Consider the following 27165-nt stretch of genomic DNA (forward strand, 5'->3'; position numbering starts at 1 on the left):
TCGTGCTCTGGACCCCCCTCCCGGCGAGGTCTGGCTACACCCCTGACTGAAACAGGTCTAATTTAGGACATCCTTCTTTTCAGACTTGGATGTTTCTTCCCATTCAATAATCACTGTTGAATGTCCTGATTTTCGGATCTCCTTAGTTCCATCCAAAACATGCCCACAGCACGTCCCCTTGCTATTTGGATATACTGCAGTATTGGATGTTCCTTTTCTGCCTTCGCAAAATCAGGATTTGGACGTTTCAAGCACATTGACGTCTATTTGGGTAGTTTGAGATGTTCATATACTTCAAAAATAAGTGCCATAATCTCTTCTTCTTCTGCCATTTTGTGGTAGGTTTATTTCAATGTTTAGGGTCATTGTCTTGCTACATAACCCCCTTCTGGCTCTACTTCAGCTCATGGTCAGAGTGCCTGACTTTCTGCTCTAGGATTTTCTGATATAAAGCAAGACTCACAGCAAGATGTCTAAGTCCTCTTGTAGCAAATTAGCCCCACATCATGATACCTCCACCACCATGTTTGACAGGGTGGAGTTCTTTCTTTGGAAGGCAGCATTTGTTATTTGCAAAACATTGGGGGACACTTTGATAGTCTGTGTGCATCAGGAAAGAAGGTTTTGAAGGAAGATTTGATGTGTTTTAGCCACAGACCTTAACTAACTTGTGTGCTCAGCAGCCCCTGGGGTATCCTCCAACCTCACTAATCTGAGAGGTCCACTGTGTTTTCATCAAGCCAGTATTTTCCTTTTTCCCTTTTAATTGTACCCTGCCTACATATACATAAGTACATAAGTATTGCCATACTGGGACAGACCAAAGGTCCATCAAGCCCAGCATCCTGTTTCCAACAGTGGCCAATCCAGGTCACAAATACCTGGCAAGAGCCCCAAAAAAGTACAAAACATTTTATGCTGCTTATCCCAGAAATAGTGGATTTTCCCCAAGTTCAATTCAATAATGGTTTATGGACTTTTCCTTTAGGAAGCCGTCCAAACCTTTTTAAAACTGTGCTAGGCTAACCACCTTTACCACATTTTCTGGCAACAAATTCCAGAGTTGAATTACACGTTGAATGAAGAAAATTGGCATATATAAATTGGTATGTTAACAATTATACATTTAAACATCTAACACTCAACAAAGGTATCTAAAAAAAGCTGCATCATGAGGTCCAGACACTCATCAACAGTTAAAAAGTAGCCTGAATTTACATCTTTAATTCAAACATTATTGGATAATTAAATCCTCAACCTCCTCAACATATTAATATGAGAACATAGTTTTTAAAACTAGGAAGTGCAGATGGAATGCTGCAGAATCTCCTGAGGGTGCAGACTTCCAGCATATATTAATCAAAAAAACTTGTTTTCCACATCTCTGCAATAAAAATTGTTCCAACATATAGCCCTTTCACAGATAATAATTTTCTAAGGGGGCTCTTTTACTAAGCTGTGTTGGGGACTAACACACGCCAAACGCAGGAAAAATGACCTAACGCAGGACACATTAAAGCATTCTACGTTAGTTTTGCCATCTGTGCACGCTAACTGCACAGTATTTATTTTATCTTATTTTTTTTTATTTGGAGGCAGTGTGCCAGGGGTGGAGAATGGGCACAGATGCACTAATCAGCTAGGGCGCTGACATTACCTTAGCACTAACTTAGCAATTCCCTTATATGGTCTGTAGCCCCGCCCAGCGCATCCCAGGATGCACTGGGTGGGGCTGGGCGCCACCATTTTGCGGTGACGTCAACCCAAGGAAGAGGAGAGAGGCAAGCTACCTCCCTCCTCCAACTAAGGTAGGGGGCCGGGAGGGGGTTCTTTTTCACGCTGGACCACCATGGATTCGGCACACAACACTGGGGGGGGGGAGTTGGGGTGGGCTGGAGGTCTGCCGGACCTCCAGCCCCCCCCCCCCCCCCCCGTCGCTCGCTGAGAGGGGAGTTTGGCCGGCGGCCACTGGACCACCAGGGACCATTTTCTGGGGGTTTGGGGGGGCTGGAGACCCACCGGATCTCCAGCCCTCCCTGAACCTGGGGGGGGATCATCGGGGGGACCGGAGGTCCGCTGGACCTCCAGCCCCCATTGCTCGGGACAAGGGTTGTCAGGGCCTGGTGGTCCCATGGACCTCCAGCCCCTGTGTTTGACAGGTTTGGGCTTTTGACAGCCCAGACCTGTCAAACAAGTGTGGGAGGATTGTGCTGAGCACATGCTCAGGCACAATTTGCCCGCACTTCTACCCCATGATCAGAGATAATTGCGCTGCTTAAATTTGCATGCATTATCTCTGATCATAGGTCTAATAGCGCCCCGCACTGTTCCAGCGCTATTTTAGAGCGCTATTTGGAACAGTGTGGGGCTTTTGATCATCTGGGTGTAAATGGGTAATGCATTCATAATGCAGGAGCCCTTAGCACCTCCTAAATAGGAGTCGCTAAGTGCTCCTTGTTACTTTTTTAAAAATAGTTGTGCACTATTGCTAAGAGAAAAAGACACAATATAAAAAGGCCAAATTTATGGCTGCGCTGGAAATCAGCTTAGTGTGTGGGAATGACCCATGTATGGATGTGCACAGCTTAGTAAAAGGGCTCCTAAGTGATTAATTTTCTCACTTCTAATTTTTCCTGTTTTAAAATATGATTTCCCCTCTCTAAACATGCAGGCAAAAGCTAGAACTGCAGTCAACCAAGGCTGGCCCGAGGCATATTCCTGGGAAACAGGTTGCAAGCATCGTCAAGGGACTGGATCCTAAATATGTGTCACTTTCTCTTATAGCAGAACCAGTCAAAGCAGATTGTGAAAACTGTCCCTTGGTAAGTATTATGGTTTATATTAAGCTTTTGTTAAAGAGGGACGTAGCTCCAGGTGGGCATGGATAGGCACAGGCTCACCCAAGTCTGGTGGCTAGTCAGGTGCTGCTTTTTTCTTTAGACACCACCCTCAATTTCTCCACTGAAGTCCAGGTAAAAAAAAATTGTGTTACATTTCAGCATCTCTCCTTCTTCCCCTCCCCCCTTCCCCCATCCAGTCCAGCATTTGCCCGTCATCCTCAATCCTCCAAACTTGCATGTCATTTACCAGCAGTGACGGCCAGCCTCTGGGGCAGAGGGGGGTGGCTTTCCTTCTGCCGTGACTTGCCCCCTCTGATGCTACTTCCTGTTACCAAGTGTGTGTGATGTGATAGAGGGAAGCAGGAGCAGGAGGCAGCCTGACTTTATTGCTGTCAGAGAAAGACATGAAAGCTTGGAGCACTGAGGGCAAGGGAGAGATTCCAGACCTGGGGGTGGGGGGGAAGAGATGTTGGGAGAGAGCGATGCTGGACTCGTGGGGAGAGTGAGGAAGGAGAGAGAGATGTATAGTGCCTATCCATGTTGACTATGGGCCCACCCAAAATATCAGTTCTGGTTACACTAGTGTGTTAAATTAGCTTTGTTTATGTATGTAAAATCCGTACCAGTCCCTTCTAGATAGTGAATTCTACAAACTGTGGACTTGGTGGGGGGGTGGGGGGGGGGCAGGAAGGGGTAGAACTTTGAAAAAACATATATATAGGTCCAGTATGCAAAGACTTTCACCCATAGACTTTATATCAGTTTTCAAAAGGAAACATTTCACTTTGGGAATGGAATTGGGAAAATTGTAAGTACAAATCTGTCCCTGCTATTGGTGTGGCTACATTTCCCAAAGTGAACTTACATGTGTACTCCTGTCCCTTCCAGAGCCCACGGAATGTCTCTCCCATCTGCAGGAAAAGCTTAATGGGACTATCCTTTGGACTCTATGTATGGTGCCCAGATTTGGGTGCATAAATTTACGCATGATCCTAAGGTGTGCACGCAACTTAATTGTCTAACAAGCTGTTAATCAATAATTCGATTAGTGATGTTAATTTGCACCAATTAGGATTTGTGCGCACATCTGACTATGCACCATTCTTTAACACATGGGGCCTGAATCCCATCACGCCCAACTCAGAAGGAGGCCTGAGCATGGGAGGCAAAAAAACAACAAGGCAGGCGATGTGCCAAATCCAATGTGGAAGATAAAACAAAGAGGCAGATCTTGTAACAAACACACAGTCTTTATTCAGTAAAAAGCTCCCAAGTTTTCAATCATCTGTGCCCGACATGGCCATGTTTCGCCAAAGAAATTGACTGCATCAGGGGCCTCGTTTTACCTCAAACTATATGCCTCCAGTGCTTGTGTCGTTTTCTTTGCTGGACCAGACAAGGTGAAGTTTGCTGTTTACACCAGCTGGTTGTTCTGCCCCTGATGCAGCCAATTTCTTTGGTGAAATATGTCCATGTCGGGCACAGATAATTGAAAACTTGGGAGCCTGACTGTGTTTGTTACAAGATCTGCCTCTTTGTTTTATCTTCCATAACCATGAGAGGGGCATGGGTGTGTCAGGAGAGTTTTAAAAGTTGTGTGCATTGTTACAGAATACTGGGTCTCTACACCCAACTTGGGCACCAGCATCTACACCAGGTTTCAGCGGGAGAAAGTCCAGTTCCCAAAGTCAAGGCATAGAAATTGGCCCTAGGCACAATTCTATAAAGGGTGTGTGCCTTTTATAGAAACCCTTTATAGAATTGCGCCTAGCGCCAATCTTTTCCAGCATCCATTTTTGAGTGCCATTCATGGACTCTGGTCTATGTGTTAAGCATACCTGCAGATGGGGTGGGCAATGTTTAGAGACCACATGGAAATGGCTTTGACAATTGCTCTGTATAGTAACATAGTAGATGACGGCAGAAAAAGACCTGCACGGTCCATCCAGTCTGCCCAGCAAGACAACTCATGTGTGCTACTTTTGTGTATACCCTACTTTGACTTGTACCTGTGCTCTTCAGGGCACAGACCGTATAAGTCTGCCCAGCACTAGCCCCGCCTCCCAACCACCGGCTCTGGCATAGACCGTATAAGTCTGCCCAGCACTATCCCCGTCTCCCACCACCGGCTCTGGCACAAACCATATAAGTCTGCCCAGCGCTTTCCATGCCTCCCAACCTCCAGTCCCGCCTCCCACCACTGGCTCTGGCACAGACCGTATAAGTCTGCCCCGCACTATCCCCGCCTCCCAACCTCCAGCCCCGCCTCCCACTACCGGCTCTACTATCCAATCTCGGTTAAGCTCCTGAGGATCCTTTCCTTCTGAACAGGATTCCTTTATGTTTATCCCACGCATGTTTGAATTCCGTTACCGTTTTCCTCTCCACCACCTCCCGTGGGAGGGCATTCCAAGCATCCACCACTCTCTCCGTGAAGAAATACTTCCTGACATTTTTCTTGAGTCTGCCCCCCTTCAATCTCATTTCATGTCCTCTCGTTCTACCGCCTTCGTATCTCCAGAAAAGGTTTGTTTGCGGATTAATACCTTTCAAATATTTGAACGTCTGTATCATATCACCCCTGTTTCTCCTTTCCTCCAGGGTATACATGTTCAGGTCAGCAAGTCTCTCCTCATACATCTTGTTACGCAAATCCCATACCATTCTCATAGCTTTTCTTTGCACCGCTTCGATTCTTTTTACATCCTTAGCAAGATACGGCCTCCAAAACTGAACACAGTACTCTAGATGGGGCCTCACCAACGACTTATACAGAGGCATCAACACCCCCTTTCTTCTGCTGGTCACACCTCTCTCTATACAGCCCAACAACCTTCTAGATACAGCCACCGCCTTGTCACACTGTTTCGTCACCTTCAAATCCTCAGATACTATCACCCCAAGGTCCCTCTCCCCGTCTGAACCTATCAGACTCTCGCCACCTAACACATACGTCTCCCGTGGATTTCTATGAGGACAGTAACAAAAACTACCTTCTTTGGTGCAAATTCCATGGCTATCCTTATACCTGTGGGATTGTACCAGTAATCCAAGTAAAAATTCAAGTAAAAATCCAAAGTAGGCTTTTACTTTGATTATTGTGCCTGCAAAATGTTACGCACAGTGATTGCACCTCTTTTTTGTGTGTGTATGTTTTCTGTTAGAAACTGAGTGTGTAGCTTTCATTATCCAAAACTATCCACACATCTTCAGTCTCTGCCCCTGAGATATTTTCAATGATAATTCTGGAGCAGTGTTTCCTGCCTCTTTAGAATGTCAGAGGTGCCAAGCAGGGCAGGGGCGATTGCACAGGGCCTCACGCTGCTAGGGGCCCGCATCTCTGTCCTCATGTCTCGGAACACTTCCCTGCTCCGTACCTTAATATGCATCCACATTTTAATAGAGAGCATCAGGCAGTGGCAGCGATTTTCATATCCTGTCAGCTGCCGAGCCTACTCCTCAATGCTGTGTCCTGCCCCTTATGATGTTACTTCCTGCTTCCACAAGGGCGGGATGCAGCAGCAAGGAGGCTCTGGACTCAGCAGCTGATGGGATATGAAAATTGCTGCCACTGTCTGCCGCTCTCTACTGAAATGTGGTGAATGCATATCAAGGTATGGGGTGAGGTGGGATTCTGAGAACTCTAATCTTCCTTTTAAACTGATAAATTATGGCTTATGGTTGCAGGCCCAGGTGCAGGTGGGTGAGGGGATGGTGCAGAGGGCAGACACATGCAGGCAGAGGTAACCACTGAACTGGTCTGCACAGGACCCCACAAGCAATTGCTAAGACCAGCCCTAGTGCCAAGCACAGTTCACAGATTTTGCTGCTTCAATATGTATATCTTTGCAAGGGCTGTGTACAAATGTCAGAGGTTCCTAGAACTAAAAGTATGTTATCTCAGCTTATTATGATAACTTTATAGGTGTCTGAGCACTGGCAAGCCATCAGACAGCACCTGGACCCTGAAAACCTTTCAAAAGCAGAAGCAGGCAAAAGTTTCTTGTCTTTTATTGAGAGTCTCAGACGAGCAAACAAGGAAGACATTCTTCAGATTCTTCACAGAGAGAATGACGCATTGCTGTAAGTTGTGTTACCTATTTTGTAATCTTATTGTATTTTTTCAAAAAGTAAAATAGAAAGGAAATCGAGGGGAAAAAAGCATTCAGGGACCCTTCTACTAAAGTGCGCTAGAATTTGGGCTTATTGCATTGTAATGCAGGTTTTCATCATGTACGAAGCTCAGATTTAACGTGGCACCTTTATGGGGGTGCTCCCTCTATTTTGTATTGCAGGTTGTACCGTTTAAATCACTTGTCCAGGGCTAATCACAGATATTCAGTGGCACGTAACCAGATAGTACCACTAAATACTCCCTATAACTTCTCACGCTGAAACCGGCTACTTTGTGGGCAGTCTGGGAGCAGAGTTAGGGTAGAGCAGAAATGTAGTCAGTTAGCAGTAATTTTTAGTCTGCTAGCCAGCTAAGGAACTGCCTAAAGTCGGGACACAAAAAAGGCTGTCCTAATCAACCTCTCGTGGCAACCTTCAGGTCATGGTAGCTGTCAGCAACCGTTGTCTAGGGTTGGTCCCGGGTCCAGTTCACAAAGGCAGTGGACTCCCAAAGAATACGCAATCCACACGGGTTTGGATATATAAAGTATATTATATTTGCAGATATATATAGGCTCACAGCACTTAGTACAGGTAACTGGTACAGGCTGTCTCTGGGTGTGTATGTCAAGCTGGTTTCATATTAATATAAGTATGTCCAGCAATAATTTTGACTTCCAGCAATCCTGACAGTAGCCATTTTAAGGAAAAAGGGGAGGAGTAGCGTGATCAACGAGACTCTTAAAAAAAAAAAAAACAGGAGACGTAATGATGGTGTAAAGTCTTTAATCAATGTTAAAACGGGACTCAACACAGCACCGTGTTTCAGCAGAGTGCCTGCATCAGGAGTCTAAAATACAACAAATAAGACAATAATAAATACAATCTTATAGAAATTTAGAAAAAATACAATAATATTTTAAAAAGGGGGTACAATCATATTTAAAAATACATTATTTATTTGTTACATTTGTATCCCACATTTTCCCACCTATTTGCAGGCTCAATGTGGCTTACATAGTGCCGGAGATGCGTTTGCAGACTCCAGTGTTAACAAATACAGAGTGATGCTGAGATAAGATAAAGTTCATGTGGTACAGCCACATAAGGTCATCGTGCAGTGGGAGAATTGTGTTTTGTCCATTCTGTATTTTAGTTTTGTTGTAATGCAGAGATCATGCATTTATGTTAGGCTGGTTTTAGTGTTCTCCAGAAGTGTAGGTGGTCATACGTAGTTTTCAAGGCTTTTGGTAATGCGTTCCACAAATTGGATTCGTAAGTTGATTTGTATTTGAATCCTTTGCAGCTTGGGTAGTGCAGGTTTGGGTACGTTCGTGTTGATTTGGATGTGTTTCTCATTGGTAGGTTGATCAAGTCTGTCATGTAACCCAGGGCTCCACCGTAGATAATCTTGTGGACCAGTGTGCAGATCTTAAAAACAATGTGTTCTTTAATTGGGAACCAATGTAGTTTTTTGTGGAGGGGTTTTGCGCTATCGAATCGGGGTTTTCCAAAGATAAGTCTGGCTGCCGTATTCTGAGCGGTCTGAAGTTAGAAGACATTACCTTGAAGACAGTAATTGATAGCAATTTCTTTAATGAGAAGAGCATGATATTGAAAAGAACCATCATTATGTCTTCTGTGTTTTTTGGAAGAGTCCCGTTGATCACGCTACTCCTTCTCTTTTTTTTGGCTTTTGTCCTTTTTGTAGCAGATCCTGTTTCTCCACTTTGGTGGTTGTTTGTATTAGCCATTGTAAGGAGGCAGCTGCACTAGGCAGGAGTGGGTGGGCATCGCTTGTCCTTATTTCTGCACTACACCATCAGAAATTGGGCAGGAAAGCCCAACACAATTCAAGAGGAGGGTGTTGATGTTCCGGAGGGGTGGAAGATAGGAGGGAGGGAAGGGTTCCTTTGGGGGGGGGGGCATTTATATTCTGGGGAGATGGGAGGGAAGGAGGGGGATCCTACAAGGGAGGAGGGTCATGATGTGTTTCAGGAGGGAGATCAGAGGGGGGCTTTGGAATGTTCTGGGGATTGGAATCTGAGAGAGGGGCATAGGCTGTAGGTGACTCTACTATTTGGGGAGGCTAAAGTGGGTAAGGTTATGGGTTGGGGCTAGAGTCAGGGAATGGGTAGGAATAGGTGGGAGTTTTATTTATTTATTTATTTGTAGCATTTGTATCCCACATTTTCCCACCGATTTGCAGGCTCAATGTGGCTTACATTTGCCGTAATGGTGGTTGCCATTTCCGGGTAACAGAATTACAAAGGTATTGCATTAAGGTGCATTACATACATGGAAAAGGAGAATACATTATAGTATTGTATATTGGTTCATGAGTGATAGATTGGATTGTAACATACATTAGGTTGTCGACTAAAGAAAGGCCATATTCGACATAAGGATTAGATTGGTAATGCTTTTTCATTAATATAGAGAGGTTAAACAGTCAAATGATAGGGGTTCGGTTATTCTAGTTCATGTACAGTCTTATTATTTAGTATTGAAGGCGAGTGTTATTGGTATGCCTTCTTGAACAAATCAGTTTTCAGAAGCCTTCGGAAGATAGTTAGGTCTTGCGTTGTTTTTATGGCCTTCGGTAATGCGTTCCATAGTTGTGTGCTAATGTAGGAGAAACTGGTTGCGTATGTGGATTTATATTTTAGTCCTTTACAGTTGGGGTAGTGGAGATTGAGGAATGTGCGTGCTGATCTTTTTGCATTCCTAGTAGGTAAGTCTATAAGGTCTGACATGTAGGTCGGGGCTTCTCCGTGAACGATTTTGTGGACCAAGGTGCAAACTTTGAATGCAATTTGTACTTTTAATGGGAGCCAGTGCAATTTTTCTCTTAGGGGTTTGGCGCTTTCGTATTTCGCTTTCCCAAATATTATTAAAATGGACTTGGGGAAAATCCACTACTTATTTCTAGGATAAGCAGCATAAAATGTATTGTACTCTTTTGGGATCTTGCCAGGTACTTGTAACCTGGATTGGCCACTGTTGGAAACAGGATTCTGGGCTTGATGGACTTTTGGTCTGTCCCAGTATGGCAACACTTATGTACTTATATGTACTTATGGGACTTCCAGCTTATATGATGAAGTTGCTACAGGTTGCACAGAACTCTGCAGCTCGTAAGATACACAAATTCCAGGCCATGAGCATATTTCCCCGGTTTTAGTTTCTTTACATTGGTTGCCCATTGAAAAAAGGATTTCTTTTAAAATTTTAACTCTAGTTTTTAAGATTTTAAAGACTGATGCACCAGCTATGATGTCTTCTACTTTGAAGTTGTATAAACCAGTCAGAACCCTTTGGTCTGCTAATAAATTGCTTCTGGAATGGAATGGAATGCAGCAAGCTAAAATCCTTGGTGTGTGGGGGGGGGGGGGGGGGGGCAGTGTTCTTTAAAAAGTCATTTATGTACCCAAGTGGCCACTTATATGTGTAAATGGTTACAATACTGCAATTTATTTGCCTTCTTGCCACCAGGTGGCTTCTTACAGAATTACAATAAAGTGTGCGTATTATCAACATAGCTACAGCACGTGGACATATTTTTAAACTGAAATTCTGGATTAATGACTCACAAGCTCACTCACATCTAAGGTTTCTCTCCTTGAAGCTGTACTCTGGCTCCTTTACTGTTTTGTCTCCATCTAGTTGAGGGTTTTCCTCCCTTTTATTCCTCTTTCTTTTCTCTTACAGTGCTGGTTCCTTTATTAGGATTGTATTTCTAACTTGTTATAGCAGCCTTGTATTATTCAAACGTGCCTTTACAGTGCTATTCTAATGATGTATGTATATTCTGCTGCATATTATTACAAAGTATTTGAACTTTTTAAAAAAAAATCTGAAATATTCAGGTGCATTTTACTACCGTGACTCCAGAATATGCACTGCTGTCATTTCCCCAGAATGCCTCTCTTCTGTACCCGCAAAAGTATGTGAGCTATAAAAGTGTGCACATACTTTCTGCTGGCTAAAAATCTGCCTAGCCAGAAATGGCTGACTTAAGTAAGATAACTCTATTTATACTCATGCCAAAGTCTTTGAAAATTCAGCCTTAGACAACCAGTGCGTAAATGATACAGTGTGCCGATCAGCTGTGCAAGAGCGTGTTCCATTAATAGAGTGCAATAATCTGGCCTCAAGGTCTGTTATTTATAGAGAGCAGTGTACTTTCAACCTGCAAAACCAATCTCCTGAAGTAGAAATGGAGATCAGCAAAGCACTACGGATCATAGACCAGATGTATCATATCGCTTGAGGTCACCACGGCAACTGTCATCTGCATCGGTCTCAGCAGCCTCTCTGTCACATAAATACAGAAAGCAGAGCACATATATTTCCTTTGGAAAAAAAAGTTTGTAAGAAATGGACTGCAGTTAAAATGAAGCAGTGTTCAATATACACATGGCAGTGGAAGAGCCACACTGCGTCAGACCAATGGGTCATCAAGTCCAGCATCTTGTTTCAAAAAAAAAAAAAAAAAACAATCTACAGGGTGAGGCAAAAAAAAAAAACCCTCTAGAGTTTTTTTTAGCTGTTTTCTCAAAGTGAAATTAAATAACTATTTGCTATCTACATTTATGTGCCAAGTTGAATGAGATTATCTTTAAACACGGCAAAGTTACAGACTAAAAAGCCTGACTACCCAGCGATTTTCGTGCATTCAAAAATGTTTGCACTGCAAAACTACCATTATTTGAAAAAATAAAATGGGTTACCAGCTCACTGTTAATGACGTCCCAGTGATATAAACTTATGTCTGGGGAGTAATGTTGGAGGCCTATCACAAGCTCCCTCCAAAGCCACAAACAACTGCCGAACTCAAGGAAGCGCTGCAGATGATCTGGGACAGCCTACCACAGGGACCCATCAATAAGGCTGTTACGAACATCCCAAAGCAACTGAAGGCCCGTGTTAAAGTTGGGGGTGGACACTTTGAGTGTTCACAGTGACTGCAAAATTCTGACACATTTTAAATGACATTATTTCACTGTGTTTTAACAAACATTTTTAACGCACAAAAATTGCTAGGTAGTAATCCTAAAATATCAGTAATATCAACATAGCTTAAGATATCCTCCCTGTTTGCTAAGTTGCACTAGCGACTGCCGTGTGCTAATGCCGACATAGCCCATTCACTTTAAATGGGCTGTGTAGGCACTGCCGCACAGCCAAGTAAATGTGTGTGTATGGGGGGGGGGGGGGGGGTAAATGTTGTTTAGTAATATGTAAGTATGATGACTAAATAAATATGTAAACTTTCTTGTTCAAATTCAAAGCAGTTGCTGAGAAAACTGCAAAAAAACTGTAGGGTGTTACTTTTTTTTTTTGGCCTTACCCTGTAGATTACGCGGAAGCTACAATGTAGTAAATTTAAAACGAATCAGAGAAAACATTTCTTCACTCAACATGTAATTAAACTCTGGAATTCATTGCCAGAGAATGTGGTAAAGGCGGTTAGCTTAGCGGAGTTTAAAAAAGGTTTGGGCGGCTTCCTAAAGGAAAAGTCCATAGAACGTTATTAAATGGACTTGGGGAAAATCCACTATTTGTGGGATAAGAGGTATAAAATGTTTTGTACATTTTTGGGATCTTGCCGGGTATTTGTGACCTGGAGTGGCACACTGCCGATTACCGCTGGGTAAGTGCCACGTTTTGGACATGCATCAAAAATGGAATTACCACCTGGGGCACACGGCAGCCAGGTGGTAGTTCCAATTTGACGCGCGTTGTACACGTGTAGGCACCCGTGCGTCTTAGTAAAAGGGCCCATACTTATTAAATTAGTATTAGGTCAGGATTCTAGAACTTAGTAAGGTTACACCTTTGCTGGATGTGCATTACCTCACTGTCTTAAAACGTGAATAGCAGGGTATACTGTTTTTTATAGAGACCTTCATGGAAAGGAAAGCTTTGTAAGGCATTCGTATTTTGATTAGTGACTAATTATAACTTCAATAAATAATGGGTAATCAGATGGTCAAGGGGTAAAGGACAGTATCACCAAAGGTATAATCCATATGTATGCAGTCTTTAGTAAACTAACCTATGCACCTGTAATCTTTTAATCCTGTGTATTCAAGATGCCAAATTCCTTATATAATGGCTGACTGGTGACCAGAATTTAGAACATACTCTGTCTATCTTTAGACTTGGTATGTTCTCATATATCGATATATTAATAAACAATTGTTAAACTGAATACAGGCTAATGCATATTTGTTTAAAGATTGACAGTGACACTTAACTTTAAGCGCCCAGTTATAAAATTGCCCTGATTGTGTACAATGGTGTCGATATTCAAAGCAATTTAAGTGGTCCAGAAACGGCTCCTGGCTGGTTAAATCACTTGTGCAGGGTTTTCTGCTGATATTCAGAGGTACTTAACTGGTTAGTGCTGCTGAATATCACCACAGACCACTAAAGTGAAAGCCAGCTATTTTCTGGGTGCTCTGAGGTGGAGCCAACACTTAGGTGAAGTGTTGATTTTCAGCTCTTAACCACCTAAGTTAAGCGGCCATATCAGACCGCATAAAAGTCAGTCCTTTCTTTATGTGTTGTCGTTTAGTTGGTTAAGTGATGAATATTGCACTTAATCGCATAAGAGATATCTGGCCACATAAACCTGGATATTCTGTGCTGGTGCCCAGACATGACCCGCCATTGAATATCTAGGAATAACACTGCTGGTGGCTATAAAATGCTCACTGCCACCAGATGAATATCTATCCCTGTGACTCTTAGATTCTTGTGAGCTCAATAATTCTATTTCGTATAGTATGTGTGTTTCACTATCTGATTTTCTTCTGATCAGTGAGTAAAGTGATGTGGTCACCTTGTTAGTCTACTTTAAAGGTAATAAATAGAAATAAAATAAAACATGGAAAAGAAAATAAGATGATACCTTTTTTATTGGTCTAACAATACATTTTTTGATTAGATTTTGATCAGAAATAAGCAAATGTCGACAATGACAGACTCACAGGAAGAGGGTGGGATGGGTAAGGTGAGAAACAGGGGGAGCTGGGTGGGTGAGAGACAGGGAGAGATGCATGGTAGATAAGAGGGTGACAAAGCAGTAGAATTTTATGGCTTTGAGGCCTGGTGCTCCTAGCATGATAAAATTGCCCCTTCTTTTGACTGGGGTTATTTTACTATGATTTTATGGCCATAATGCAACTTGTGGTGGGCACCCGGTGTTCACTGCAAGTTGCATTATGGCTTTTACATAGTAATGAACTGATTTACATGTATTTGCATGTTTTGCATCTCGCTGCTATGTAACCTGTGGTGACCTAAATATTGCTGCATTAGGGCAATTAATGCGACTTAAGGCCCTAACACTAATTGATAACTTCCCCCCTCAATGTTTTATGGATTTGTGGGAGATGTACTGTGGTGCTGGATAGTTCAGAGGACCTACATCTCTCAACAGATGGTGTATAAGTTAAGGATGGTAGATATGGGAGTGTGTTAAAAGTATAAGGGGCGATGGGTACTTTAGAATATGCCTTTTGGGTTTGTCTTGTTATTTGGGATTTCTGGGACAAGGTGATATGGTATGTGGGGAGATTGCTTGGAGTAGATGTGAGTGTGAATGTAGAGGGGATGTGCTGGAATGGCTCAACAGACTGGACAACACAGGGAAGATATAAATGTTTTTCCACAAGCCTTTTTGATAGTTAAGTGTGCTATCTTGTTATTGTAGATAAGAGGAGGTGTTCCCCCACCCCTTTTTTTTTTTTTACCAATGGAGGAATTTAATCTATGACCTAACACATGGAGTGTTTAGCATGTAGAGAACTTGAGAAATATCAACATACTTGTCCTGGGGTATGGGAGTTTTATATTCACTGGAGGGGAATTGGATAATGGATGGAAATTAAAAACTAGATGGTCAGTTGGCACTGTGGGTTCCAACATATGCTTCTTATCCTTGGGTCTAATGTAGAATTTGTTTGTGGTAACTGGGGTAATAGGGAGGGAGAGAAAACTTTGAGAAAGGTCTTGAGGAACTTCTATCTGTTTTGCATGGCAAGACTGTTTAAATTTGTATATGAGTTTTATATGGCCTATCTGTTTGTTGCTAATAAAACGATTTAAACTTAAAAATTTCTAATGCATGTTTAAAAAGAAATTTCAGAGTACAGGCATGGGTAAAAACAACAAAAAATTCATAGAGGGCAGTCAAAAATTGTTTGTTTGGGACAACAGAACTCCAGAGCCAGGCCTGCCTTCAACTCTGGGTTGCGGCCTAAGGCTTCCCTCTCCTCATTGGTAGCCATGTCTCTACATTACTTCTCCAGATTAGAACAGAGCAGCTGGCAGCAAGCCTAGGATCTCCACCTTGAGGTTGCCACTTTGTGCAGTGGAGAAAATGTCTGTTGTACAGGTTGTACTCCCCTCCCATGTCACAGCTGGTATTTGGTTATTTATCACCTGATAGGCTTCCAGGGTACCTCTAGCTAAGAATCACTGTACTAGTCAAGGTTAGTGCTTCAGGCATGTATTAACATAAATGGTTAAAAAAGAAAGAAAGAAAACCTCAAGGTTGTAAACAATTATAACAGAATTTGTGTTTAAAGTATAACTCAATGTCTTCTCTTGGCTGGCTTTTTAACAGTCCTCAGCTGGTGGATGCTGTGACCTCTGCCCTGACCCCAGCCTCAGTGGAAGCTTTGCTGGAGTTTTTGGACTTTGCGAATGGAAGTCGTCCTCAACTGCAAGAGAGATTTCTTTTTGCCTGTGGATTTATCTCTCTTCCCAATGAGATGCTGCTGAGTGCTTTACTTGTAAGTTGAACTGGATCATATCAAAGCATCTGTTTGCTTGAAGTTAACGATGTGCTGTTGTATGAATGTGCATGTGGGTTTGCTTTTTTGCAAGCTTATTTCTCATAAGCACAGAATGGGAGCAAATCCATGATAAATTGACTCATGGTAGAGATATTATTATACGTCTGAATTCCTACCACTTTCCTGTCCCAGAAGTACAAAGGGGCACCTATCCTATAAAGGAAAGTAGGCACCTAGTTTCCTTTATATAATTTATGTATTTAAAAAACATTTAACCGCACTATCCATGGTTCTAGGCGGTGTATATAATACATACACAATACAATATCATAAAACCAAATAAACCACCATAGCAAACATAAAATAAACAATAAAACATACAAACACCATCAAACACGAAATAACAGCTACTGTAACTGGGTATGTATATATGTATGTGGTTAATGATGAGCATTTCACAGCAGCCATAGGGCTGGTATAAACGTTCTTACCTAGTTTCCAGAAGTATGTGTGTAGCTTATAGGGCCCTGTTTACTAAGGTGCGCCAGCATTTTTAGCGCATGCACAAAATTAGCACGCGCTAACTGTGTAGGCACCCAAAGGAATATTGTGGGCACCTACACAGTGTGTGCTAATGGTTAGCGTGTGCTAAAAACACTAACGCACCTCTAGCGCGGCTAGAGGCCAGTAGTATTTTATAGGTTATGCATGTAAACTTTGCACTCCACCCAGACTCCGCTCATGTGTACCAGGAGCGTAGCCAGACTTCGGCGGGAGGGGGGTCCAGAGCCCGAGGTGAGGGGGCACATTTTAGCCCCCCCCCCCCCCGACGCCATTGACCTCCCCTGCCATTGCCGATCCCCCCGCCAACGCCACCACCAACAACAACTTTGACCCCCCCCCCCCTCCCGCCAATCCTCTCAACCCCCCCTCCCGCTGCCAACCCTCCCCGCCACCGCCGTTGCCTACCTTTGCTGGCAGGGGACCCAAACCCCCGCCAGACAAGGTCCTCTTCTTCCGGCGCAAGGCTTTGTTCTGTTTCTGTGAGTCTGACATCCTGCTGCTCCCTAGCGCCTCCCCCTTTACAGTTCACATTTTATGGCTAGTCAGAGCCCATAGTCAAGGGCACTGACTGCCTGATCATCGGTTGGGTGGCCCTGAGCAATTTAAGCAGGCAGGGGCTTCTCCTGGCCTGCTTAAATCACTTTGAATATCGACCCGTCGATATTCTACCCTTCTGTGGTACGTCCAAAGTGGTTTACATATTACATACAGGTACTTTCTCTGTCCTTACTGGGCTCACAATCTAAGTTGTTGTACCTGGGACTTCGAAACATATCAGCCTTCACCAAGTGATTGTTTCTGACAGCATTAGTGTGATAGTGTGAGAAAACACTTTGTCTGCCTGGTGTTTTAACTGTCTCTGCACTGTCCTCATAATATGTATCAATAGTATTATTATACAACAAGATAAATCATATCAACATCCATATGACAAGGCTCACTTTCTTAATTTCTAACTTTTTCAAATTACAAATAATCAAACATGGAACTTACGTTAGATAGTTGAAATCAAGAATGCAGCACTGATTTGGGGTCAATACAAGCACAGCACTAACCATTAAGCTACTCCACCACTCAGTTTTACAGAGAAATAAAGATTGACAAAAATATGAGACAGCAGCAGAATAGCAATTCTAGCTTGTGACTGAGTTCAAGCACAGTGTGTGGCTATGCAACTGTTAACAAAATTGTAAGTTTGATGTTAAACTGTATCTGCTGTACACCGCTATGGGTAAATCTCTTCATAAAGGTGGTTAATAAATGCCAATAAATAAATAAACAAACGTCTGGCATCATAACCATTTCCAACAATTTCAAAGATATCTTTAATGAAAGCCACATGTCTTTTTTCAACACCTGGATTGTAATGCTGTGTAGTAACAACATATTTCTGATTGTCTAACAGAATAAGTTCAATGAAAGGATTGCAAACAATGACATCAGAGAAACATTTGTTATAATTATTGGTGCTGTTGTCAGAAAGCTGTGCCAAACCGGAGGCTGTAAACTTTCAGTAAGTGCAAGACTTTGTTTTCATACTTTCTGTAGAAATCCCCAAACCATTACCAAATCATTAAATCACCAGTAGAATGATTAATAATGCTGCAGAAGAAAGTTTTTGAATTATGCTCATTTTCTGTTTCTTAGATTATCTGACTACCTTTAAAGCAATGATTACCAGCCCAGTCCCCTGGACATATTCAGCCAGCCTGGTTTTCAGAATACCCACAATGCAATTCATTGCTTCTGTTATATGGAAATCTATGTTATGTGTATTGATTGTGGATATCCTGAAAACCAGGTTGGCTCAGTATGTCCCGAGGACCGGGATGAAATCCAGTGCACTGAAGAACAAACACAATGAATCGATTTTCTTAAAAACAGTTCACTGTACCAACCTGGATCCAGTAGTCTTTCTGGCAAAAAGGGTCAGTAGCTTTCTTTTCGTGTGCCATATGGTGACACATGAAGCCCTCTTGGCCAGAATGCCACTCTGTCCTGCATACTGGCAGGATAGATTGGCTGTGCCAATCCCATGATGTAGAGCCAGCTCACAGCTTTTGAAACTGTTCCCAATCCATGCAGTTCAGAGAGAGCCACAAGAAACAGGGTTGTGAATGGATGTGACTGATTCTCTTCAGAGATATTCTACCTTGTACAGCTGGTTCTCCTCCTCCATTAGCACGGCTGGTTCTCTTCAGAGATCAGATTGGATTTTGGCAGGGAACCTTCTATTGCACAAAAGCACCTAAAAGGGATCTTTGAAAATTGCCCACCCCAAAAGCACCTAAAATATGCATATTTTAAAGGGAAAATATGCTGCTAGTTTTCTTTGAGAACTGAACATAAGAACCTAAGAATTTCTGCAGGTGAAGCTAACCAGGGACTTCACACCAAAATGTATGGTTTTTGAAAATTGCTCCCCAGACTTTTAGGATATAATTTTGTAAAGCATCTTCTGCATAAAAAGCTTATTTTGCATGCAGAACGTTTAAATTTGTGTTTGAAGTATTACTCATTATACTCAGTACAACATTGCTATGAGTGATGTTGCCATTCTTAAGTATTCAGCCCAATACTTTGTCTACACATACTTTAGAGTTTCTGTGGGCAAAAGAAGTTACCAGACAAATGTATTTTCGCTTCAGTTAACTGTTAGAAAACTCGTGAGATGGAAGACTTCTCCCCTGTTCACTGTGCTTTCACATTGTGAGAGTTGGATAATTTGTGGATTATATCCTCTATAGAGAATAACGTAAGTTTTCTGTGCAGGCCACTGTGAAAGCCAAGAAACTGATCCTGGGAGGACTGGAAAAAGTGGATAACCGTTCTGATATCAGACCATACTTGTTCGCTGTGAAGAATTCCCTTTTGCCTGAGGCCATTCCACTGCTGCTGAAACATGCTGAGTTTGGAGAAGGGCCTGCCAGCAGCATTGCAGTCAATGCTCTCCAGAATTATGACACTGCCTTCATCACTCAGGAGGTAAAAAAGCTCAAAGGAAGACTCAGGAGTAAGGCCTACGAATTACAGGCGAAAGCAATTTCACCTAAGGAAGTAGCCGTTTTACTGGTAGTAAAATAGCTGTTGCAAGTGAATATATAGAAAGAAAAACTAGATTGTCTATGGTTTTTAATTTTCAAAAGTGCAAAAATGTTACAGAGCAAAAGGTTGTTACTTTAGCAGTTCTCAAAGCTCTTGGCTGAAACTGCCCTGTGTCATCTGACTGAATTAACACAGCTCAACTGACTAGTGAGCAGCTGATGGGTTTTAGGAGTAGGAGTGAAGCCTGACTTACCCCACACTGCTTTGCTTATACTGGACTTCCAAAGTGGTAGGTCCTAAATTCAGAGTCCTCAAACTCCTGGAGAGTAGAGGAGAGAAGAAAGAGCTACCCTCCTGGTGCTCTGCTTCATGAATCAACAAGCAAAAACAACCACAGAAGGTGAGGGAACAACACACCCTATGACTGTAGTAGAATCAGAATCAACCAAAGAGTAGGCAAAGATGGCACTTCCAAAAACCACGAGGAAGACACTGGAAATATTTGTAGATGGTATTTATTAGGAATACACCAAAGGGACTCAACACAGCAGCTGTGTTTCAGCGCCTAAGTGCCTGCTTCAGGAATTTAGCCAATATGCAGGCTTATTTTCGAAAGAGAAGGGCACCCATCTTTCGACACAAATCGGGAGATGGGCTTCCTTCTCCCAGGGTCGCCCAAATTGGCATAATTGAAAGCCAATTTTGGACGTATTCAACTGCTTTCCGTCACGGGGACAACCAAAGTTCACAGGGGCGTGTCGGAAGCATAGCGAAGGTGGGACTGGGGCGTGCCAAACACATGGGCATCCTCGACTGATAATGGAAAAAAGAAGGGTGTCCCTGACGAGCACTTGGGCGACTTGGTCCATTTTTTGTTACGACCAAGCCTCAAAAAGGTGCCTGAACTGACCAGATGACCACCGGAGGGAATCGGGGATGACCTCCCCTTACTTCCCCAGTGGTCACTAACCCCCTCCCACCCTAAAAAAAAACTTTTTAAATATTTTTTGCCAGCCTCTATGCTAGTCTCAAATATCATACCCAGCTCCATGACAGCAGTATGCAGGTCCCTGGAGCAGTTTTAGTGGGTGCAGTGCACTTCAGGCAGGCGGACTCAAGCCCATCCCCCCCTACCCGTTACACTTGTGGTGGTAAATGTGAGCCCTTCAAAACCCACCAGAATCCCACTGTACCCACATGTAGGTGCCCCCTTCACCCCTTAGGGCTATGGTAGTGGTGTACAGTTGTGGGGAGTGGGATTTGGAGGGTTTTGGGGGGCTCAGCACACAAGGTAAGGGAGCTATGCACCTGGAAGCAATTTCTGAAGTCCACTGCAGTGCCCCCTAGGGTGCCTGGTTGGTGTCCTGGCATGTGAGAGGGACCAGTGCACTACGAATGCTGGCTCCTCCCATGACCAAGGGCTTGAATTTGGTCATTTCTGAGATGGGCATCCTCGGTTTCCATTATCGGCGAAAATCGGGGACGACCATCTCTAAGGTCGACCTAAATTTCGCAATTTGGACGTCCGTGACCATATTATCGAAACGAAAGATGGACACCCATCTTGTTTCGATAATACGCATTTCCCTGCTCCTTCACTGGAACGTCCTGCAAGGACCTCCTCAGGAAAACTTGGGCGCCCCTCTCGATTATGCCCCTCATGGTGTTACAAAGTCAAAAGGACTTCTGTATAAGGTAGCAAAGCGTGAACTTCTATACATTTTGCTCCTTTATATAGAAGTCCTTTTGACTTTGTAACACCATATTGGCTAGACTCCTGAGGCAGGCGCTTAGGTGCCGATGGCTGCTGTGTCAAGTCCCTTTGGTGTATTCCTAATAAATACAATCTACAACTATTTCCTACTTCATGAATCCACATAGAAGGAGCATAAATCAAGCATTGGAGAAAAAGTGCAAGTGTATTCTTGAGGAAGTAAACCTAAATTCCAGAGGAAAGTGAGGGGATCTGAGAACAACATATAGAGAAGAATCAGATACATCAATTGTGTATTGAAATTCAGTTATGGATGTCACATGGTGGCCATGTGTTATGTGACAGACCATTTGTGTTGAAGTTTTACAGTAATGACTTTTGTTTTGGAATACCAGCTCTACATAGAGAGTCTTAGCGACAAAAGTAGAAGTCATGAGCCTGGAAGGTAAATCCATTCCCTCATTGTAGAACTGATAAAGTGAATCAGAACTCAGTCCAGTATTGAGTAATGCCCATCCCTATCCAGAGAAGTGCCCAGAAAGGGGGTTACATATGCAGATGTTATCTCTTCCATATTCATTCTGGAAATCCTTGAAATCAAATTGGTTTGTAGCCTTAAGGAACCAGATTTAGGAATCTTGTCTATACCGAAAGGTGGGGTCCAAGAAAACAGCAAGGCAGATGATCCGCAAACTCCAAGATGGAAGACAACACAGCAGATCAGTAGAAAATCAAAAATAGATTCTATTGATAGTATCTAAAATAAAATGCCCGACACAGGCCATGTTTCACCCAGCAGGGCTGCGTCAGGGGCTATTTGATGGTCCTTATTATCAATGTATGTAACTGTGCATACCAGTACCTATGGATGTCCAGGAAATAAAATCTGTATCTTCTCCAACGTGAGATTAAAAACAGCACAAACTAAATAACTATACCAGATGATAACGTGCAGGAGCTGTCATACACCCTCGTACACCCTCATAACTCAGTATTATTCCATGTTAGTCTTTGGTAGAGCAGCACAGTAGGCCGAAACAAAAAAATCAAGAACAAAAAAAAACTAGAGATAAATGTATGATTTATTGATACTTGTCTTGTAGTTGTTCATAAAATATGTATTCATCTGAACAGGTGAAGAAAATAATGAATAGAATTTATCATCAGAATAATAAAATCTATGAAAAGACAGTGCGCACAGCTGCTGCCAAGATTATCTTCCACAACAACCCTTCCAGCATGGAGGTCAGGAACCTGCTGCTATCCATTGGCGAGCTCTCCATGGAGATGAACAAGTACATGCTGTCCATGGTCCAAGACATTATGCAGTTCGAGATGCCTGTCAGGTAGGAGCCACTGAGGGGAATAAAACATTTATCCCCACCATCCTCTGTCACAGGGCTCCCAATGATGACTCTGATAATTGTGATATACGAATTCATCTTTTCTTAAGCCAAGTGTTCATAATTACGACTCAACAGTATTCAAGGTGGACATTATTTAAATCATATCTGGTTGTCAGTCATAAGACCGAAGTTTAGGAAACTTTTCACTGTCACATGGCTTTTATAGTTATGTTGTGTTAGAAAACATGGTTAAAAGGATCGTGAATTTGATATACTGTCTTTCTGCAGTACAACTAAAGCAGATGGAAGTACTTTCTCTGTCCCTGGTGGGCTCAGAAATATAAGCTTTGCATTTGGGACAGTGGAAGATTAAGTGACTTGCCCAGGGGCAAAAAGAAGCCACAGGGGGAATGGAACACAGTTCACCAGGTTCTCAGGCTACTGCACTAACCATTAGGGTACTCCATCACTCAGCTTTACAGAGAAATAAAGATTGACAAAATATGACACAGCAGCAGAACAGCTGCAAAACAGCAATTCTAGCTTGTGACAGAGTTCAAGCACAGTGTGTGGCTGTGCAACTGTTTATTTTCCAAGTCAATGGTTAATACAGATAAATGAGGATGGAAACGAAGTTCAATGTGAATTTTGTATCCATTAAAAAAAATACATATCAATCTTTCTAGATAGGATATGACAGCTTTGAAAGAACCAACAAATACAATGTTGTAGCACCTGAAAATTAGAGACCAACCAGGTCCCCAAAACTCATGTATTATAGTGTCTTTTGGTAGATAATTTCAGGAATATCACAAGACTCCTGTTTTCACCAGGATAAATCTGGCTACTCAAATTTCACTGTGAGCAAAATTCATACAATGGGACGTTCATACATGTAAATGAAGGAAGCAACTGGGGCAGAGCATACATACATATGCCAATTGTGCATCAAAACCAAGGAGGAAGGCTCAGTGGGTATTAAGAAGCATAGGATATTTAGGACTGATGCAAGGGTGTCCTCCCCTCTCCCATGCAGCTTTTAGGCCCATAGGCCACAACCCATCTGAAGTTTACTCTAAGGAAAGGGATGGTACCAGTGGTGTGCACGTTTTTGTAAGTGATATTGCTGAAGGGCTGGTACTGATAAGGTTTGCCTCTTTGCAGATGATACCAAAATCTGCAATAGGGTAGACACCCCTGATGGTGTGGATAACATGAGGAAGGACCTGGCAAAGTTAAAAGAATGGCCAAGAATTTGGAAGCTAAGATTTAACGCTAAAAAATGCAGGGTCATGCATTTCGGCTGCAAACACCCATGGGAAAATACAGTTTAGGGGGGGTGCAGAAATTTTGTGCACAAAAGAGGAGTGGGACTTGGGTGTGATCGTATGTGATGATCTTAAGGTGGCCAAACAGGTAGAAAAGCGAAAGTGAAAGCTAGAAGGAAGGATGCTTGAGTGCATAGTGAGAGGAATGGCTGGTAAGAAAAAAGAGGTGATTATTGGGCTCATTTACGAAAGAGAAGGATGCCAATTTTTCGACACAAATCGGAAGACGGGCGTCTTTCTCCCAGGGCCATCCAAATCGGTATAATCGAAAGCCGATTTTGGACGTCCCCAACTGCTTTCCATCGCAGGGATGTAGCGAAGGCGGGACTTGGGTGGGGCACGCCTAACACATGGACGTCCTCGACCCATAATGGAAAACAATAGGGCATCCCTGATGAGCACTTGGACAACTTTACCTGGTCATGTTTTTCTTACGACCAAGGCACAAAAAGGTGGCCGAAATGATCAGATGACCACCGGAGAGAATTGGGGATGACCTCCCCTTACTACCCCAGTGGCCACTAACCCCCTCCCAACCTCAAAAAATATCTTTAAAAATATTTTTTGCCAGCCTCTATGCCAGCCTCAGATATCATACTCAGGTCCATCACAGCAGTATGCAGGTACCTGGAGCAGTTTTAGTGGGTGCAGTGCACTTCAGGCAGGCGTACCCAGGCCCATCCCCCTCCCTACCTGTTACGTTTGTGGAGGAAACAGCGAGCCCTCCAAAACCCACCAGAAACACACTGTACCCACATCTAGGTGCCCCCCTTCACCCATAAGGGCTATGGTAGTGATGTACAGTTGTGGGTAGTGGGTTTGAGGGGGGGTTTGAGGGGCTCAGCAGACAAGGTGAGGGAGCTATGTTCCTGGGAGCAATTTATGAAGTCCACTGCAGTGCATCCTAGGTTGCCCAGTTGGTGTCCTGGCATGTCAGGGGGACCAGTGCACTAGAAATGCTGGCTCCTCTCATGACTAAAGGGCTTGCATTTGGTCATTTCTGAGATGGGCATCCTTGGTTTCCATTATCGTTGAAAATCAGAAACGATCAAGATTTGGGCGTCCCCAACCATATTATCGAAATGAAAGATGGAGTCCATCTTGTTTCGATAATACAGGTTTCCCCGCCCCTCCATCGGGACGTTTTGCGAGGACGTTCTCAACAAAACTTGGGCGTCCCTTTCGATTATGCCCCTCCACGTCTTTTTAGAAGACTATGGTAAGATCTTATCTAGAATATTGTGTACAATTCTGGAGACTACACCTTCAAAAAGATATAAACATGGTGGAGCTGGTCCAGAGGGCAGCTACTAAACTGGTCAGTGATCTTCTTTATAAAGTGTATAGGGACAGAGTTAAAGATCTCAATATATATACCTTGGAAGAAAGGTGGGAGAGGTGAGACATTTAAATACCTATATGGCATAAATGCACAGGAGGTGAGTCTCTTTCAATTGAACTGAAACTCTGGAATGAGAGGTCATAGATGAAGGTGAAAGGGGACAGACTCAGAAGTAACCTGAGGAAATATTTCTTTACAGAAAGGGTACTGAATCTGGGGAATGGCCTCTCAGTACAGGTGGTGGAGATGAAAACTGCAACTGAAATCAAGGAAGTTTGGGACAAGTGCATAGGATCTCTAAGAGAGTGCTAAGGATAGTAGATGGCATGAATGGGAAGACTGGTTAGACCATATAGTCTTTATCTGTCTTCATTTTTCTATGAGATTTTTGATAATTAAAATGAATAATCATGATGACCCTACCACTGCCTCTCCTGCAACAATATCATGTTAACACATAGTTGGATAAAGGGATGATTATTTTCAAACACTATTTGCATGGCTATATATAGATTTATCTGGATAAAAGGGATCTTTGAAAATTGCCCACCCCAAAAGTACCTAAAATATGCATATTTTAAAGGGAAATATGCTGCTAGTTTTCTTTAAGAAAAGACCCTAAGAATTTCTGCAGGTGAAATTAACCAGGGACTTCGCACCAAAATGTATGGTTTTTGAAAATTGATCCCCATACTTTTAGGATATAATTTTGTAAAGCATCTACTGCATAAAAAGCTTGTTTTGCATGCAAAAAACTTAAATTGCACGATTACATACACATGCGTGTTTCCCTACTCCTCCCCCTGCCTGGGAGTCAGTGCGCCGCGGCGCATCAAAAAACTACAAGCGCGGCAACACAGAACCGCCCCCCTCGGCGCATCACCCAAGCCCCCCCCGGCACATCAACCCCCCCCCCAAAGCACATCAAACACCCCCCTCCCCCCACCCGAAGCACATCAACACCCCCCCCCCCCCCGGGCACATCAACCCCCTCACCACCCGCAGCTGCCATTGGTAACGCTGTCCAGCCACTGCTGCTTCTCCTGTTGAGCAGCAGTGGCCGCTACAAAAGGAAACCATAAATGTTTTTAAACTCAGCCCAAATCATTCGCAAATCCCCAAGTCTTAAAACGCAGTCTCTGCAGGCGCTCCTCCTCTCGCCTCCACTTCACTGCCCCTGGAGTAAGACCCTGGAGGAGCGCAGCAACGTGACAGGCAAGAGGAGGAGCGGCTGCAGACTGCGTTTTAAGACTCAGGCATTTGTGAATGATTTGGGCTGGGTTTTAAAACATTTATCGCTTTTTTTCTTTTTGTAGCGGCCGCTGCTGCTCAACAGGAGAAGCAGCAGCGGCCGGACAGCGTTACCACTGGCAGCTGTGGGTGGCGAGGGGGTTTCATACGCCGGGGGGGAGGGAAGGGTCGCTGGACATGGGTAGCTGGAGGGGGGGCAGGGGAGAGGGAAGCTGGAGGGGGGGCCGGGGAGAGGGAGGTGGGGAAGGGGTCCTGAGATCAGAGAGGTGGGGTGGGGAGGGGGGCTCTGTGAGAGGGGGGTGGGGGCTCACACTCACTCACTCACTCACTCACTCACTCACTCACTGTCTCTCACATACACTCTCTCTGACACACTCCCTGTCTATCACACTCTATCTCTCTGTCACACACATACAGTCTCACACACACACAGACACTCTGTCTCTCACACACTCTCTCTCTCACACAAATACACACACATACGCTGTCTCTGTCTCTCTCTCATTCTCTCTCTGACACACATACTCCATCTCTCACACACACTCTCTCTCAAACATACACACTCTGAGGAAAACCTTGCTAGCGCCTGTTTCATTTGTGTCAGAAACGGGCCTTTTTTTACTAGTATAGATATAAATAATACCAGTTACTGTACTTGTGCGAGAGCAGTTAAGGTGAGTTAATTTGCCATTTAATTGCCAAACATATTTTAACAGCACGTAAATCGTATTCACACAGTCTTTTTACTTCTTTTAATCTTTTAGACTTCAGATTGCTCCGGTGTGTTTATTATATTTCATAAACTACACCTC

At 43.3% G+C, this 27165-nt stretch overlaps 1 protein-coding gene across 2 annotated transcripts in view; it reads left to right on the forward strand.

The window, feature by feature from the left end:
• The window catches only part of MTTP (microsomal triglyceride transfer protein), a 139256-nt gene that overhangs the window by 68997 nt on the left and 43094 nt on the right, over positions 1 to 27165 (forward strand). For both annotated transcript variants that reach the window (XM_030190736.1, XM_030190737.1), the window contains exons 7-12: positions 2672 to 2822; positions 6766 to 6923; positions 15592 to 15760; positions 17733 to 17840; positions 19100 to 19312; positions 22221 to 22432. In XM_030190736.1, coding sequence (XP_030046596.1) covers positions 2672 to 2822; positions 6766 to 6923; positions 15592 to 15760; positions 17733 to 17840; positions 19100 to 19312; positions 22221 to 22432 — 1011 coding nt within the window. The remainder of the gene's footprint in view (positions 1 to 2671; positions 2823 to 6765; positions 6924 to 15591; positions 15761 to 17732; positions 17841 to 19099; positions 19313 to 22220; positions 22433 to 27165) is intronic.

Source organism: Microcaecilia unicolor, chromosome 2, assembly GCF_901765095.1.
Source record: "Microcaecilia unicolor chromosome 2, aMicUni1.1, whole genome shotgun sequence".
Lineage (NCBI taxonomy): Eukaryota > Metazoa > Chordata > Amphibia > Gymnophiona > Siphonopidae > Microcaecilia > Microcaecilia unicolor.